Source organism: Pongo abelii, chromosome X, assembly GCF_028885655.2.
Source record: "Pongo abelii isolate AG06213 chromosome X, NHGRI_mPonAbe1-v2.0_pri, whole genome shotgun sequence".
Lineage (NCBI taxonomy): Eukaryota > Metazoa > Chordata > Mammalia > Primates > Hominidae > Pongo > Pongo abelii.
The window spans coordinates 82,458,266-82,474,638 of record NC_072008.2 but is presented as its reverse complement, the minus strand read 5'-3'; the positions used below and the strand labels follow the sequence as shown (position 1 = coordinate 82,474,638).

At 37.7% G+C, this 16,373-nt stretch overlaps 1 protein-coding gene across 12 annotated transcripts in view; it reads left to right on the top strand.

Moving 5' to 3' along the window:
- The window catches only part of ATRX (ATRX chromatin remodeler), a 282,829-nt gene extending 266,830 nt beyond the window's left edge, over nucleotides 1–15,999 (top strand). For all 12 annotated transcript variants that reach the window (XM_063721248.1, XM_024240521.3, XM_024240517.3 and 9 more), the window contains 4 exons: nucleotides 497–622; nucleotides 1,390–1,485; nucleotides 1,976–2,104; nucleotides 14,263–15,999. In XM_063721248.1, the coding sequence (XP_063577318.1) occupies nucleotides 497–622; nucleotides 1,390–1,485; nucleotides 1,976–2,104; nucleotides 14,263–14,541 (630 nt within the window). In that variant the 3' untranslated portion in view covers nucleotides 14,542–15,999. The remainder of the gene's footprint in view (nucleotides 1–496; nucleotides 623–1,389; nucleotides 1,486–1,975; nucleotides 2,105–14,262) is intronic.
- The last annotated feature ends 374 nt before the right edge of the window (nucleotides 16,000–16,373 follow it).

The following is a 16,373-nucleotide window of genomic DNA, read 5'->3' as shown; positions in this document are numbered from 1 at the left end:
TTTGCATGTATACCATGAAATCTAAATTTTGGCTGAATATCAGAACACAAAAATATTTCATTATTAGACATTAATGCCATTTGCTCCAGCAGCAACTTTATTTAAGATCATTCTATGTCTGTTTTAAACATCAACCCACTTGAGCAAAAATGTGCCTGAGCATGGGAAACCTTATCCTAATACCTGAATCCTTTTCAAACTCCTAACTTATTGTACCAAACTTCTTTAACATTAGTGTGATGTTCAGAGTCTCATCAGAATTCTTTGAGTTGCCCCCATTCTGTGGGAATTATCAGAAAAGTACACCTTTAGGGGTTAAAGCTTTCCATGTAATAAGATCTTGGTTTTGGGTGAAAAGGGTGTTTTGTTTGTGTGTGGAAGAGTGTTAATAATTTCCTGGATCTGAGAATGTGGATTCTTTTCTAAACCAGTAGGTGTTGTAGAATTTCAAGTTTTAAATCACAATGTGAAAAGTGCATAATTTTTTTGTTTTTAGGGACTGACCATGCGTTTCAACATACCAACTGGGACCAATTTACCCCCTGTCAGTTTCAATTCTCAAACTCCTTATATTCCTTTCAATTTGGGAGCCCTGTCAGCAATGAGTAATCAACAGCTGGAGGTAAGTTGTGAAGTACAAAAGTAGTTTAACATGAATTAAAGGCAATTTCAAGTGCCTTGTTTTTGAGGGTTCCCTATGCAGGAATATCACATTCTCCAAATGATTACCCCTGAATAGACCAATAAATTTTTGTTTTATTTGTTGACCGTTTTGAACCACCATAATGTTGTAAAATGTGGTTTGTTCAGAGCACAAAGGAATCAGTCAGTGAATTAATGTAGTTTGAATTATTTTAATTAAGAAACAATAGGGCTGCTGACTGGCTTGGGAAATAGCACCTTCTTCAGTTATAAAATAGTTATAATAAACAAATTGCTATCTTACTGTTTGAAAGTAAGATAAATATACTCATTAACTTCTATTCTACTGCATTATAGATGTACAATTAAATATATAATGCCCAATATTTTGAAATAAATGATTTAAAGCTAGAATCAATTGTAAATTAAATAGGAAAGACTGGGTTTTTATTATATCAATAATGATTTAATTGAATCTGAAACACATTATAAAATGTGCTTATGGATTCTTCTGAATTATTAAATTATTGGTGTGATAAAACTCAAACTTTTAATCTTCCTAACAAGACTCTTTGAGCATTGATATGTTTTACTCCACTTTATTGGTACTGAATTTTGCTGTTCTCTTCAATTATTTAAAGAGTTTTAAAACCGACTGCTATAAATTGGCAAATGGAAGGATTCCCTATACTTTAACACTATGCTGTCTTTCTGCCTTATATAACTTATTTCTTGCATTCTTCTTAGGACCTCATTAATCAAGGAAGAGAAAAAGTCGTAGAAGCAACAAACAGTGTGACAGCAGTGAGGATTCAACCTCTTGAAGATATAATTTCAGCTGTAGTAAGCTAATTGGCAATTGTCTTATTCCAACCTCCAATTTGTACCCTCCACCCCCTACTGCCGTTTTTTAAAATTTTTAATTGTTTCCTTCTTATAAGTTGATTTGCAATAGTAAAGTACTGGTAAAATGGATGGAAAAAAGTGCCAAACCGTAACCCAGCAATTTTACGTAGATGTTGGCACAAAAGAGAAATGGGTAAAAGGTAAGAATTGAGAAATCAAACATGGAAATGTATGCATTGTTTACATAAACATTTTAATTACCAGTTGCACAAATTAAATCTAAATTATTGTTTCATTCCAGAGATAGCCAGCCCAGGTACAGCAGTGAACAACTTAGTACCCTGTCTTGCATCATGCTTTTCTTCAGAAAAAAATAAAGGAACAGGGGGGTTTGGAACCTTGGGAAATCCTGAATATCTTAAAATACCTTAATTATTTTTCCTCAATTGTACAGTAATAAGGAGTAAATAGAAAATTTTTCTTTTAGTGGAAGGAGAACATGAATCTCTCAGAGGCCCAAGTACAGGCGTTAGCATTAAGTAGACAAGCCAGCCAGGAGCTTGATGTTAAACGAAGAGAAGCAATCTACAATGATGTATTGACAAAACAACAGATGGTAAGAATTCTGACGTCTGACTATTTCTAGGTTATGTTTAATTTTCTTGACTTTATAATAATAAGTTTGTATGACATCTACGTCAGTAATTATTCCTACTAAGGAGGGATGGATAGTCATTGGTAATTCTGGAAGAAATGTAAAAAACCCAGGAATGTCAAGTAAAAGTAATATATTTTGTTACAAAAATGCAACAGCTACCTAAATGGGAATCCTTGAAGTTTACATAGGATCTAGTCCATATAATTTTATTTCTCATATATTCTGGACATCTACATAGGAATTTTTGCCAGAGTTTTACCACATTTGCCAATTGTGTTTTATTTAACTTTTAATTTTTGTGAGTATATAATAGGTATATATATTTATGGGGTACATAAGGTATATTGATACAGGTATACCGTGCATAATAATCACATCAGGGTAAAGGATATCTATCACCTCAAGCATTTATCCTTTCTTTGTGTTACAAACAATCCAGTTATACTCTTCTAGTTATTTTTAAATGTGCAATAAATTATTTTTGACTGTAGTCACCCTGTTGTGGTATCAAATACTAGATCTTATTCATTCTAACTATACTTTTGTACCTATTAACCATCCCCCATTACCCCACTCCCTGCTACCCTTCTCAGCCTCTGGTAACTACCATTCTACTCTCTATCATCATAAGTTTAATTGTTTTAGTTTTTAGCTTCCAGAAATAAGTGAGAACATGTGAACTTTGTCTTTCTATGCCTGGCTTATTTCACTTAACATAATGATCTCCAATTCCATGCATGTTATTGCAAATGGCAGTATCTCGTTCTTTTTTTGTGGCTGAATAGTACTCCATTGCATATATGTACCACATATTCTTTGTTTATTCATCTGTTGGTTGATACTTAGGTTGCTTCCAAATCTTAATGTTGTGAACAGTGCTACAATAAACATGAGAGTGCAGATACCTCTTCAGTATACTGATTTCCTTTCTTTTGGGTATAGACCTAGCAGTGGGACTGGTGAATCATATAGTACCTCTGTTTTTAGTTTTCTGAGGAACCTCCAAACCGTTCTCCATAATGCTTGTACTAATACACGTTGCTAACAGCAGTGTACACAAGTTCCCTTTTCTCCACATCCTCACCAACATTAATTATTGCCTGTCTTTTGGATAAAGGCCATTTTAACTGGGGTAAGATGATATTTCATTGTCTTTTTTGTTTGCTTGGTTGGTTGGTTTTGTAGAGACGGGGTCTCACTACATTTCCCAGGCTGGTCTCAAACTCTCGGGCTTAAGCGATCCTCCAACCTCAGCCTCCCAAAGTGTTGGGATTACAGGCGTGAGTGACCATGCCCAGCCTCTCATTGTAGTGTTGATTTGCATTATCTAATGACTGATGATGTTGAGTGCCTTTTCCTATGCCTGTTTGCCAGTTGTATGTCTTCTTTTGAGAAATGTCTATTCAGATATTTTGCCCATTTTTAAATCTGATTATTAGATTTTTTTTCCTATGCAGTTGTTTGAGCTCTTTGTATATTCTGGTTATTAATCCCTTGTCAACTGGATAGCTTGCAAATATTTTCTCGCATTCTGTGGGTTGTCTCTTCGCCTTGTTGAATGTTTCCTTTGCTGTGAAGAAGCTTTTTAACTTAGTGGTATCCTGTTTGTCCATTTTTTCTTTGATTGCCTGTACTTGTGAGATATTACTCAGGAAATCTTTGCCAGTTCAATGTCCTGGACAGTTTGCCCAGTGTTTTTCTGTAGTAGATTCATAGTTTGAGGTCTCAGATTTAAGTCTTTAATCCATTTTGATTTGAATGTTGTATATGGCAAGAGCTTGGGGTCTTCTTTCATTGTTCTGCATATGGATATCCAGCTTCCACAGCACCATTTATTAATGAGACTGTCCGTTCTTCAATGCATGTTCATGGCACCTGTGCAAAAAAATGAGTTCACTGGTGTGTGGATTTGTTTCTGGGTTCTCACTTCTGTTCTCTTGGTCTGGGTGTCTGTTTTTATGCCAGTACCATGCTGTTTTGGTTACTGTAGCTCTGTAGTATCATTTGAAATCAGGTAATGCGATTCCTCCAGTTTTGTTCTTTTTGCTCACTACAGCTTTGCCTATTGTGGGTCTTCTGTGGTTCCATGAAAAGTTCAGAATTTTTTTTTATTTCTGTGAAGAATGTCATTGGTATTTTGATAAGTCTGCATTGTATCTATGGATTGCTTTGGGTAGTATGGACATTTTAACAATATTAATTTATCCAATCCATGAACATGGAATATCTTTTCATTTTTTTGTACCCTCTTCCATTTCTTTCATCAGCATTGTGTAGTTTTCATTGTAGACATCTTTCACTTCTTTCGTTAAGTTTATTCCTAGGTATTTAATTTTGACTGTGGCTACTGTAAATGGGATTACTTTCTCAATTTCTTTTTCAGATTATTCACTGCTGGCATTTAGAAATGCTGCTGATTTTGTATGCTGCCACTTTACTAAGTTCGTTTATCAGTTCTAAAATATTTTTGGTGGAGTCTTTAGGTTTTTCCAAATACCAGATCATAACATTTGCAAACAGGATAATTTGACTTCTTCTTTTCCAACTGGGATGCCCTTTATTTCTTTCTCTTGTCTGATTGCTCTAGCTATGACTTCCAGAACTATGTTGAATAACAGTGGTAAAAGCTGGCATCCTTGTTGTGTTCCAATTTTTAGAAGAATGTCTTTCAGTTTTTCCCCATTGAGTATGATACTGGCTGTGAGTCTGTCAGTATATGGCTTTTATTGTGTTGAGGTATGTTCTTTCTATAACCGGTATTTTGAGGATTTATATCATGAAAGGATCTTGAATATTATCAAATGTTTTTTCAGCATCAGTTGAAATTATCATACAGTTTTTGTCCTTCATTCTGTTATTTGATGTATCACATTGATTGATTTGCATATGTTAAATCATCCTTGAAGCCCTTGGATAAATCCCACCTGGTCATGTTCAACACCACCTTTTTAATGTGTTGTTGAATTGTGTTTGCTACTATTTTGTTGAGGATTTTTGCATGAATGTTCATCTCGGATATTGCCCTGTAGTTTTCTTTTTTTGATGTGTTTGTCTGGTTTTGGTATTAGGGTGTTACTGGCCTTATAGAATGTGTTTGAAGTATTTCCTCCTCCTCTACTTGTCACAGCAGTTTGAGGAAGATTGGTATTAGTTCTTCTTTAAACAATTGGTAAAATTCAGCAGTGAAGACATTGGTTTCCAGGCTTCTCTTTGCTGGAAGACTTTTTATTACAGCTTTAATCTCTTTACTTGTTACTGCTCTGTTCAGATTTTGGATTTCTTAATGCTTCAATCTTGGTAGATTGTATGAGTCTTGGAATTTATCCATTTCTTCTAGGTTTTCCAATTTTTTGCATGTAGTTTATCATAGGCGCCTCTAATGATCCTTTGAATTTCTTTGGTATCAGTTTTAATATCTACTTTTTGATCTCGGATTTTATTTATTTGAATCTTCTCCTTTTTCTTAATCTGGCTAACGGTTTGTCAGTTTTGTTTATCTTCTCAAAAAACCAACTTTTTATTTATTTCTGTGCTGATCTTTATTATTTATTTTACTAATTTGGGGTTTTATTTTCTTTTGTTTTTCTAGGTCTTTAAGATGCATTGGTAGGTGTTTAATTGAAGTTTTTTTTCTTTTCTGATGCACGCACTTAGAGCTGTAAACTTTCCTCTTAGTAATGCTTTTGCTGTATCCCATAGGTTTTTGTATGTTGTGTTTCCTTTATCATTTGTTTTTAAGAAGTTTTTCAGTTTTCTTCTTAATGTCTTCTTTGACCCACTGGTCATTCAGGAGCATATTGTTCAATTTTCATGTGTTTATATAGTTTCAAAAATTCCTCTTGTTATTGATTTCTAGTTTTATTCCATTGTGGTCAGAGAAGAAACTTGATATGATTTCATTTGTTTGAATGTTTTAAGACTTGTTTTGTGGCCTAATATATGGTCTTTCCTTGAGAATGATTTATGTGCCAAGGAAAAGAATGTATATTCTGTGACCATTGGATGAAATGTCCTGTAAGTATCTATTTGGTCTATAGTGCAGAATAAGTCCGTTAGTTTTTTTGTTGATTTTCTGTCTGGATGATCTGTCCAATGTGTAAAGTTGAGGTGTCGAAGTCTCCAGCTATTATTATTTTGGGGTCTGTCTCTCTATTTAGCTCTAATAATATTTGCTTTTTATATCTGGTGCTCCAGTGTTGGGTGCACATATATTTACAATTGTTGTATCTTGTTGCTGAATTGACCCCTTTATCATTATATAATGACCATCTTTGTCTCTTTTTATATTTTTTGTCTTGAAATCTGTTTTGTCTGATGTAAGTATAGCTAGTCCTGCTCTTTTTTGGTTTCCATTTTCATGAAATATCTTTTTTCATCCCTTTATTTTCACTTTATATGTGTCTTTATAGGTACAGTGTATTTCTTATAGGAAACAGATGGTTGGGTCTTTTTAAAAAATCCATTCAGACACTATATGTCTTGATTGGAGAGTTTAGTCCATTTATATTCACTGTTATTCTTTTTTTAAACTTTCATTTTAAGTTCATGGATACATGTGCAGGTTTGTTATATAGGTAAATCTGTGTCACGGGTTTGTTGTACAGATTATTTTGTCACCCAGGTATTAAGCCTAGCACCCATAAGTTATTTTTCCTCATCATCTCCCTCCTCTCAGCCTCCAACCTCTGGTCAGCCCCAGTGTCTGTTATTGCCCTCTATGTGTTCATGTGTTCTCATCATTTAGCTCCCACTTATTAGTGAAAACATATGGTATTTGGTTTCCTGTTCCTGCATTAGTTTGCTAAGGATAATGGCCTCCAGCTCCATCCATGTTCCTGCAAAGGACATGATCTTGTTCTTATTATTAGGTTTATAGAAGATATTAATAAAATTAAATAAATAGATTGACAGCAGTCTTGAAAATGTGTGCTGAGGTCTGGGCTCAGCTTTAGAAGCCAAGAATGAGAAAGTAGATTTTTGATCTCTGAGATTTCTAATAGTTGAGTCAGCTGCTGTTGGAATGAGAAAAGCTCTAGTTGTCTATAACATGTTGAATTTGTCAGACTCTTTGTGATGAGCTGCGTTCAATAAACCAAATGCAGAGGCATTAGTAGCAGGCTATGGCTCTGCTAGCTGAGGTTTGGAAATCACAGGATGCAACGCCTCAATTTTTGCTGTGGAACTTGATAATGGGGCATTCCGTAATGAATGCCGTATGAGGGGACATGAGTATGAGTAGGCAGAGGGCACATGTATCTAGAGCTTCAGTCACTGTAGATATCAGGAAGAAAGGCACATTTAGAATACACATTTACACATGTGGATTTTTTTTTTTTTACCCCTCCTGAACTTTTTCTTTATTTTTATTTTTTATTTCCACATTTTCTTTATCCAGTCTACCATTGATAGGCATTTAGCTTTATTCCATGTGTTTGCTTTTGTGGATAGCGCTGCAATGAACATATACGTGTGTCATTATAATAGAACAATGTATGTTCCTTTGAATTTATACCCAGTAATAGGATTGCAGGGTTGAATGGTAGTTCTGTTTTTAGCCCTTTGAGGAACTACCAAACTGCTTTCCACAATGGATGAACTAATTTACACTCCCACCAACAGTATATAAGCATACCTTTTTCTCTACAACCTCACCAGCATCTTTTGACTTTTTAATAATGGCCATTCTGACTGGTGTAAGGTGTCTCATTGTGGTTTTGATTTGCCTTTCTCTAATGATCAGTGATGTTCAGCTTTTTTTCATATGATTGTTGGCCATGCGCGTGTTTTCTTTTGCAAAGTGTCTGTTCATGTCCTTTGCCCACTTTTTAATGGGGTTGTTATTTTCTTGTATATTTCTTTAAGTTCCTTATAGATAATGGATATTAGTTGTTAGATGGATAGTTAGCAAAACTTTTCTGCAATTCTCTAAGTTGTCTCTACTCTGTTGATAGTTTCCTTTGCTGTGCAGAAGCTCTTTAGTTGGATCTCATTTGTCCATTTTTGCTTTTGTTGCAATTGCTTTTGGCATCTTCATGAAATCTTTGCCCATTCCTATATCCAGAATTATATTGCTTAGGTTGTCTTCCAGGGTTTTTACAGTTTTCGGGTTTACATTTAAGTATTTAATGCATCTTGAGTTGATATTTGTATATGGTGTGTAAGGAGGGGGTCCAGTTTCAATCTTATGCCTGTGGCTAGCCAATTACCCCAGCACTGTTTATTGAATAGGGAGTCCTTTCCCCATTACTTGTTTTTGTCAGCTTTGTCAAAGATCAGATGGTTGTAGGTGTGTGGCCTTATTTCTGAGCTGTCTATTCAATTCCATTGGTCTGTGTGTCTTTTGGTACCAGTACCACACTGTTTTGGTTACTGTAGCTCTGTAGTATAGTTTGAAGTTGTATAGCATAATGCCTCCAGCTTTGTTCATTTTGCTTAGGATTGCCTTGGCTATTCAACCTTTTTTTTGTTGTTCCATATGAATTTTAAAATAGTTTTGTCTAGTTTATGAAGAATATCATTAGTAGTTTGATAGGAATAGCATTGAATGTATAAATTGCTTTGGGCAGTATGACCATTTCAACAATATTGATTTTTCCTATCCATGAGCATGGAATGTTTTTCCATTTGTTTTGTCATCTCTAATTTCTTTTAGCAGTCTTTTGAAGTTCTCATTATAGAGACCTTTTACCTCCCTGGTTAGCTGTATTCCTAGATATTTTATTCTTTATTGTGGCAGTTCTGAATGGGATTGCATGCCTGATTTGCCTCTTTGCTTGACTTTTGTTGGTGTATAGGAATGCTACTGATTTTTGTACATTGATTTTGTACCTGAGATATTGCAGAAGTTGTTTATCAGCTTAAGAAGCTTTTTGGGCCAAGACTAGAGTTTTCTGGATACAGAATCATGGCATCTGCATACTGTGATAGTTTGACTTTCTCTCTTCCTATTTGGATAACGTTTATTTATTTCTGTTTCGTGATTGCTCTGCCCAGGACTTCTAATACTATCTTGAATAGGAGTGGTGATAGAGGGCATCCTTGTCTTGTGCCAGTTTTCGAGATGAATACTTCCAGCTTTTGCCCATTCAGTATAATGTTGGCTGTGGGTCTCCTCCTGCCGGAATTCCAGAGGCCTGAGGCAAGAGCCAGTTGCTTCTTGCCAGTTCAACTCACTCATTCCCCTGGAGTTCTTGTGGGCCAGGAACGAGTCTTGGTGTGCAGTAGCCCCATTCAGGGTTCCCAGCTTCCTCCTCCAACCAAGCTTCTGTGTCTTCCCTCCATCCACTCTCATTGCCTTCTCTCTGAAGATCTGTTAGGAGTGTGCCAGTCATCCTTGTCTTTCGGTGGTAGCTTTTCCACCTTGCTGCATCTAGTCATCCATCTTGCCCAACTCCATTATTCTTTTTTTTTTTTTTTTTTTTTTTTTTTTTGAGACAGAGTCTCACTCTGTCGCCCAGGCTGGAGTGCAGTGGTGCAATCTCGGCTCACTACAAGCTCCCCCTCCCGGGTTCATGCCATTCTCCTGCCTCAGCCTCCTGAGTAGCTGGGACTACAGGCGCCCGCCACCACGCCCAGCTAATTTTTTGTATTTTTAGTAGAGACGGGGTTTCACCGTGTTAACCAGGATGGTCTCAGTCTCCTGACCGTGTGATCCTCCCACCTCGGCCTCCCAAAGTGCTGGGGTTACAGGCGTGAGCTACTGCGCCTGGCCTCCAACCCCATTATTCTTGATAAGTTAGGACTTACTCCTGCCATTTTGTTATTTGTTTTCTGGTTGTTTTGTGATCCCTGTCTTCCTTCTTTTCTTCCTATCTTCCTTTTAGTTAAGGCAATTTTCCGTGGTTGTATGTTTTAATTTCTTTTATTATTATTTTTTTGAGACAGAGTTTCACTCTCTCACCCAGGCTGGAGTGCAGTGGCATGATCTCAGCTTACTGCAATCTCTGCCTTCCCGGGTTTGAGCGATTCTCCTGCCTCAGCCTCCTTAGTAGCTGGAATTATAAGCACCCACCACCACGCGCAGCTAATTTTCACATTTTTACTAGAGACAGGGTTTCACCATGTTGGCCAGGCTGGTCTCGAACTACTGACCTCAGGTGATCCGTCCACCTTGGCCTCCCAAAGCACTGGGATCACAGGCCTGAGCCACTGTGCCCGGCATGATTTCTTGCTTATAGTTTTTTGTTTATCTGTTGTATGTTTGTTTATTTGAAGTTACCATGAGGCTTGCAAATAATATAATGCATCATTTTAAGCTTATGATAACACTGATTGCATAAACAAGCAAAGAGAAAACTAATGTTCTAGCCAGTGAGTTTTATACTTTCATATAACTTTTCGTTGTTTGTTAACATCCTTTTCTTTCAGATTGAGAAACTCCCTTTAATATTTCTTGTAGGACAGGTTTGATATTGAAATTCCTCAGCTTCTGTTTGTGTGGGAAAGTCTTTATTTCTCCTTCGCATTTGAAGCATATTTTCACCAGATATATTCTTCTAGGGTAAAAGTCTTTTGTTTTTTTGTTCCTTCACCCCTTTAAATATCTCATGTCACTCTCTCCTGGCCTGTAAGTTTTCTACTGAAAAGTCTACTGCCAGATGTATTGGAGCTCCTTTGTATGTTATTTGTTTCCTTTCTCTTGCTGCATTTAGGATCCTTTCTTTATCCTTGACCTTTGAGAGTTTGATTATTAAATGGTGGGAGGTAGTCTTCATTGGGTTAAATCTGCTTGGTGTTCCATAACCTTCTTTTTCTTGAATATTGATAGTTTTCTCTCTAGGTTTGGGGAATTCTCTGTTGTTATCCCTTTCAATAAACTTTATACCCCTATCTGTCTCTCTGCCTCCTCTTTAAGGCCAATAACTCTTAGATTTGCCCATTTGAGGCTATTTTCTAGATCTTGTAGATGTGTTTCATTGTTTTTTGTTCTTTTTTCTTTTGTCTCCTCTGATGGTACATTTTCAAATAGCTTGTCTTCAAGCTTCCTAATTCTTTCTTCTCCTTGATCGGTTCCGCTATTAAGAGACTATTAATACATTCTTCAGTATGTCAATTGCATTTTTTGACTCCAGAATTTCTGCTTGGTTCTTTTAAATTATTTCAATATCTTTGTGAAATTTATCTGATGGGATTATCAGTTTCTTCTCCGTATTATCTTGAATTTCATTGAATTTCCTCAAAACAGCTCTTTTGAATTCTCTGTCACATATATTCACATGTATTTGTCTCTCTAGGATTGGTCCCTGAGGCCTTATTTAGTTCATTTGGTGATGTCGTGTTTCCTGGATGGTCTTGATGGTTGTGGGCATTGATTCGTGTCTGGGCATTGAAGAGTTAGGTATTTATTATAATCTTTGTAGTCTAGCTTTGTTTGTACCCATCCTTCTTGGGAAGGCTTTCTAGGTATTCAAAGGGAGTTGGACATTGTGATCTAATGGTCACTGCATCTGTATCTGCATTAGAAGGCATCCCAAACCAGGTAATGCTGTAGTCTTGTAGTACAAAACTCTTGTAGTCTTGCAGACTCATAGAGGTACCGCCTTGGTGGTCTTGGATAAGATCTGGAAGAATTGTCTGGATTACCAGGCAGAGACTCTTGTTCTCTTCCCTTACTTTCTCCCAAACAGAATCTCTCTCTGTCTGTGCTAAGCTGTCTGGAAAGCTGGTGGAGAGGTGACACAGGCACCCCTCTGGCTCCCTTCACGGGGACCACACTGGGTTAGACCTGAAGCCTGCATAGCAATGGGTCTCACCCAAGATCCACAGTAACTACTGGCCTCCGCCTTTGTTTGCTCAAGGCTCTAAGGCTCCACATTCAGCAGGTGGCAAAGCCAGCTCCTCTTGTGTCCTTCCCTTCTGGGCTGCAGATTTCCCCCAGCCCTAGGCCGGTCCCAAGATGCTATCTAAGATCCAGGGCCTGGAGTCAGAATCTTTAGGAATCTGCCTGGAGGTCTATTCTACTTCGGCTGAGCTGGCATCCAAGCCATAAGACAAAATCCTTTCTACCCTTCCCTCCGCTTTTCACAAGCAAAGGAGTCTCTCCCTGTGGCCACTAGCACCCCAGGCCCACAGCAGGTATTGCCTGGCTACTGCTGATGTTCACTCAGGGCCCAGGGGCTCTTCAGTCAGCTTGTGTTAAATGCTACCAGGACTACGTCTCTCCCTTCTGGGCAGTGGGCTCCCCTCCAGCCCAGGGAAGGTCCACAAATGCCATCCAAAAGCCAAGGCCTGGAATTAGGGTCGCTGAGGGTCTGCTTGGTACCCTAGCCCACTGTGGCTGAGCTGGTACCTAAGCTGTATGTCAAAGTCCTCTTTACTCTTTCCTCCTCTTTTCTCAAGCAGGAGTCTCTTCTCATAGTGTCCACAGCTGGGAATGTGCTATGTCACACCTGAAGGTAGCATGTCTCTGAGTCTCACTGAAGGCCCACTGCAAGTACTGCCTGGGTACCACTGCTGATTATTCAGGACCCAAGGGCTCTTTAGACAACAGATGTTGAATCCTGCCAGGATTGAGTCATTTCCTTCAAGAGAACGAGTTTCCTCTGGCCCAGGTTATGTCTGGAAATGTCATCCAGGAGCTAGGGCCTGGAACAAGGGCCTCAGGACTCTGCCTGGTGCCCTATCCTACTGTGGCTGACGTGATATTCAAGCTGCAAGACAAAGTCTTCTTTACTCTTCCCTCTCCTCTCCTAAAGCAAAAGGAAAGAGTCTCTCCTGAAGCTGTGAGCTGTGCTGCCTGGGGTTTGCGAAGGTGTGGCACAAGCAATCTCCTGGCCACCCTGGCTGGTGTCTCACTAGGTCACGTACCCCCCCACCCCCACCCCAAGTCCACTGGCTTTCAGCCCAGCACAGCACAGGACTTGGAGTCTTGGTGGCCTAGATTGCCTTTCAGGTTTATTTAGGCCCCCAGAACTCTTTAGTCCACAGTGGCAAAGCTTGTCAGAACTCGGGTTCCACAGTGGCAAAGCTTGTCAGAACTGGCATAGGTGATTTCCCTCTTGCTGTGGCTGGTGTAAATGCTCCCTCTGTGGGTGCCAGCTGAGTTCTGCCTGGTGTTTCTTTTCACTGTGACAGGGCAGCCCTGAGTTCCAATGCAGAGTCCCATAATCACTGTACTCGTCTCCTGCAAGCACACAGATTCTCTCTCCCTGCCACGCGGCTGCTGCCAGGGGATGAGTGAGGGGTGGCATTGGCAGTTCAAGACTGTCTTTCCTACCCCCTTTAGTGCCTCTTTCAGTGATATGAAGTTAAAATCTGGTACAGTGATTGCTCACCTGATTTTTGGTTCTCATGAAGGTGATTTTATTGCAGATAGTTTTTCAATTTGGTGTTCCTTCAGGGAAGACGATCAGTGAAGGCTTCTATTCAACCATCTTGCTCTGCCTCCAGTCACGTTTGCCATTGTTAAACAACCTCGAAATAGTAGTATACTTATCAGTGTGTTTAATTTGAGAATAAAAGGTAGAGCTATGGATGATACATATCAAAGGTTCCTACTAAGTTATATAATTCTTTAAAAGGGTACTGTATTCCAGGATCCTTGATCATGTTTCCCAACACAGTTGTTTGCCAGCCTTCTGCCTTATACTTGGAAATTTCTACGCTTGACACCAGGGAATCTGTTTCTGTGGCATATATTTTACTTAGAAAGCACTTCAGGGTTATGTGGTTTTACAATATATTAGTAAATTTGAGATATTCCTGGTCAGAATTATTCCTACTGCAAGTGCCTTTCCCTTTGGTGTTTGTCACTAAAATGTTGTCTGTCATCATGTGAAATATTCAAAAGAATGACAAAGAAAGGAGTCTTAACAAAAAGTGTTGCAACTAATACTTGAGACTAATCACAGTACAGAACACGTTACTACGGCAACTAACCTAAATGCTGCTTGCAATATAATAGTCAAGACATTAAGAGAATTTAGCCCTAAATGATCTTACTAACTGGCTTCTACAGTAATGCTCCTGTGAATGCCATCACATTAGTAATGGTGTTAACAATAATGTGTTTTCCTTTTGGTGTGGTACTCCCTTAACAAATTGATTTTAAGTCAAAACTTGATACCTCTTTTGAGACAGGTCATGCACTTGTAACGACTCCCATTTTTTCTCTATAGTTAATCAGCTGTGTTCAGCGAATACTTATGAACAGAAGGCTCCAGCAGCAGTACAATCAGCAGCAACAGCAACAAATGACTTATCAACAAGCAACACTGGGTCACCTCATGATGCCAAAGCCTCCAAATTTGATCATGAATCCTTCTAACTACCAGCAGATTGATATGAGAGGAATGTATCAGCCAGTGGCTGGTGGTATGCAGCCACCACCATTACAGCGTGCACCACCCCCAATGAGAAGCAAAAATCCAGGACCTTCCCAAGGGAAATCAATGTGATTTTGCACTAAAAGCTTAATGGATTGTTAAAATCATAGAAAGATCTTTTATTTTTTTAGGAATCAATGACTTAACAGAACTCAACTGTATAAATAGTTTGGTCCCCTTAAATGCCAATCTTCCATATTAGTTTTACTTTTTTTTTTTTTAAAATAGGGCATACCATTTCTTCCTGACATTTGTCAGTGATGTTGCCTAGAATCTTCTTACACACACTGAGTACAGAAGATATTTCAAATTGTTTTCAGTGAAAACAAGTCCTTCCATAATAGTAACAACTCCACAGATTTCCTCTCTAAATTTTTATGCCTGCTTTTAGCAACCATAAAATTGTCATAAAATTAATAAATTTAGGAAAGAATAAAGATTTATATATTCATTCTTTACATATAAAAACACACAGCTGAGTTCTTAGAGTTGATTCCTCAAGTTATGAAATACTTTTGTACTTAATCCATTTCTTGATTAAAGTGATTGAAATGGTTTTAATGTTCTTTTGGCTGAAGTCTGAAACTGGGCTCCTGCTTTATTGTCTCTGTGACTGAAAGTTAGAAACTGAGGGTTATCTTTGACACAGAATTGTGTGCAATATTCTTAAATACTACTGCTCTAAAAGTTGGAGAAGTCTTGCAGTTATCTTAGCATTGTATAAACAGCCTTAAGTATAGCCTAAGAAGAGAATTCCTTTTTCTTCTTTAGTCCTTCTGCCATTTTTTATTTTCAGTTATATGTGCTGAAATAATTACTGGTAAAATTTCAGGGTTGTGGATTATCTTCCACACATGAATTTTCTCTCTCCTGGCACGAATATAAAGCACATCTCTTAACTGCATGGTGCCAGTGCTAATGCTTCATCCTGTTGCTGGCAGTGGGATGTGGACTTAGAAAATCAAGTTCTAGCATTTTAGTAGGTTAACACTGAAGTTGTGGTTGTTAGGTTCACACCCTGTTTTATAAACAACATCAAAATGGCAGAACCATTGCTGACTTTAGGTTCACATGAGGAATGTACTTTTAACAATTCCCAGTACTATCAGTATTGTGAAATAATTCCTCTGAAAGATAAGAATCACTGGCTTCTATGCGCTTCTTTTCTCTCATCATCATGTTCTTTTACCCCAGTTTCCTTACATTTTTTAAAATTGTTTCAGAGTTTTGTTTTTTTTTTAGTTTAGATTGTGAGGCAATTATTAAATCAAAATTAATTCATCCAATACCCCTTTACTAGAAGTTTTACTAGAAAACGTATTACATTTTATTTTTTCTTAATCCAGTTCTGCAAAAATGACCTATAAATTTATTCATGTACAATTTTGGTTACTTGAATTCTTAAAGAAAACATTGTTTTTGACTATGGGAGTCAACTCAACATGGCAAAACCATTTTTGAGATGATGATATAACAGGTAGTGAAACAGCTTAAGAATTCCGGAAAAAAAAAAAAAAAAAAAAAAGAAAACTGGGTGTAGGCTTTGCTTTAGGTATCACTGGATTAGAATGAGTTTAACATTAGCTAAAACTGCTTTGAGTTGTTTGGATGATTAAGAGATTGCCATTTTTATCTTGGAAGAACTAATGGTAAAACATCCAAGAGCACTAGGATTGTGATACAGAATTTGTGAGGTTTGGTGGATCCACGCCCCTCCCCCCCACCTTCCCATGATGAAATATCACTAATAAATTCTGTATATTTAGATATTATGCTAGCCATGTAATCAGATTTATTTAATTGGGTGGGGCAGGTGTGTATTTACTTTAGAAAAAATGAAAAAGACAAGATTTATGAGAAATATTTGAAGGCAGTACACTCTGGCCAACTGTTACCAGTTGGTA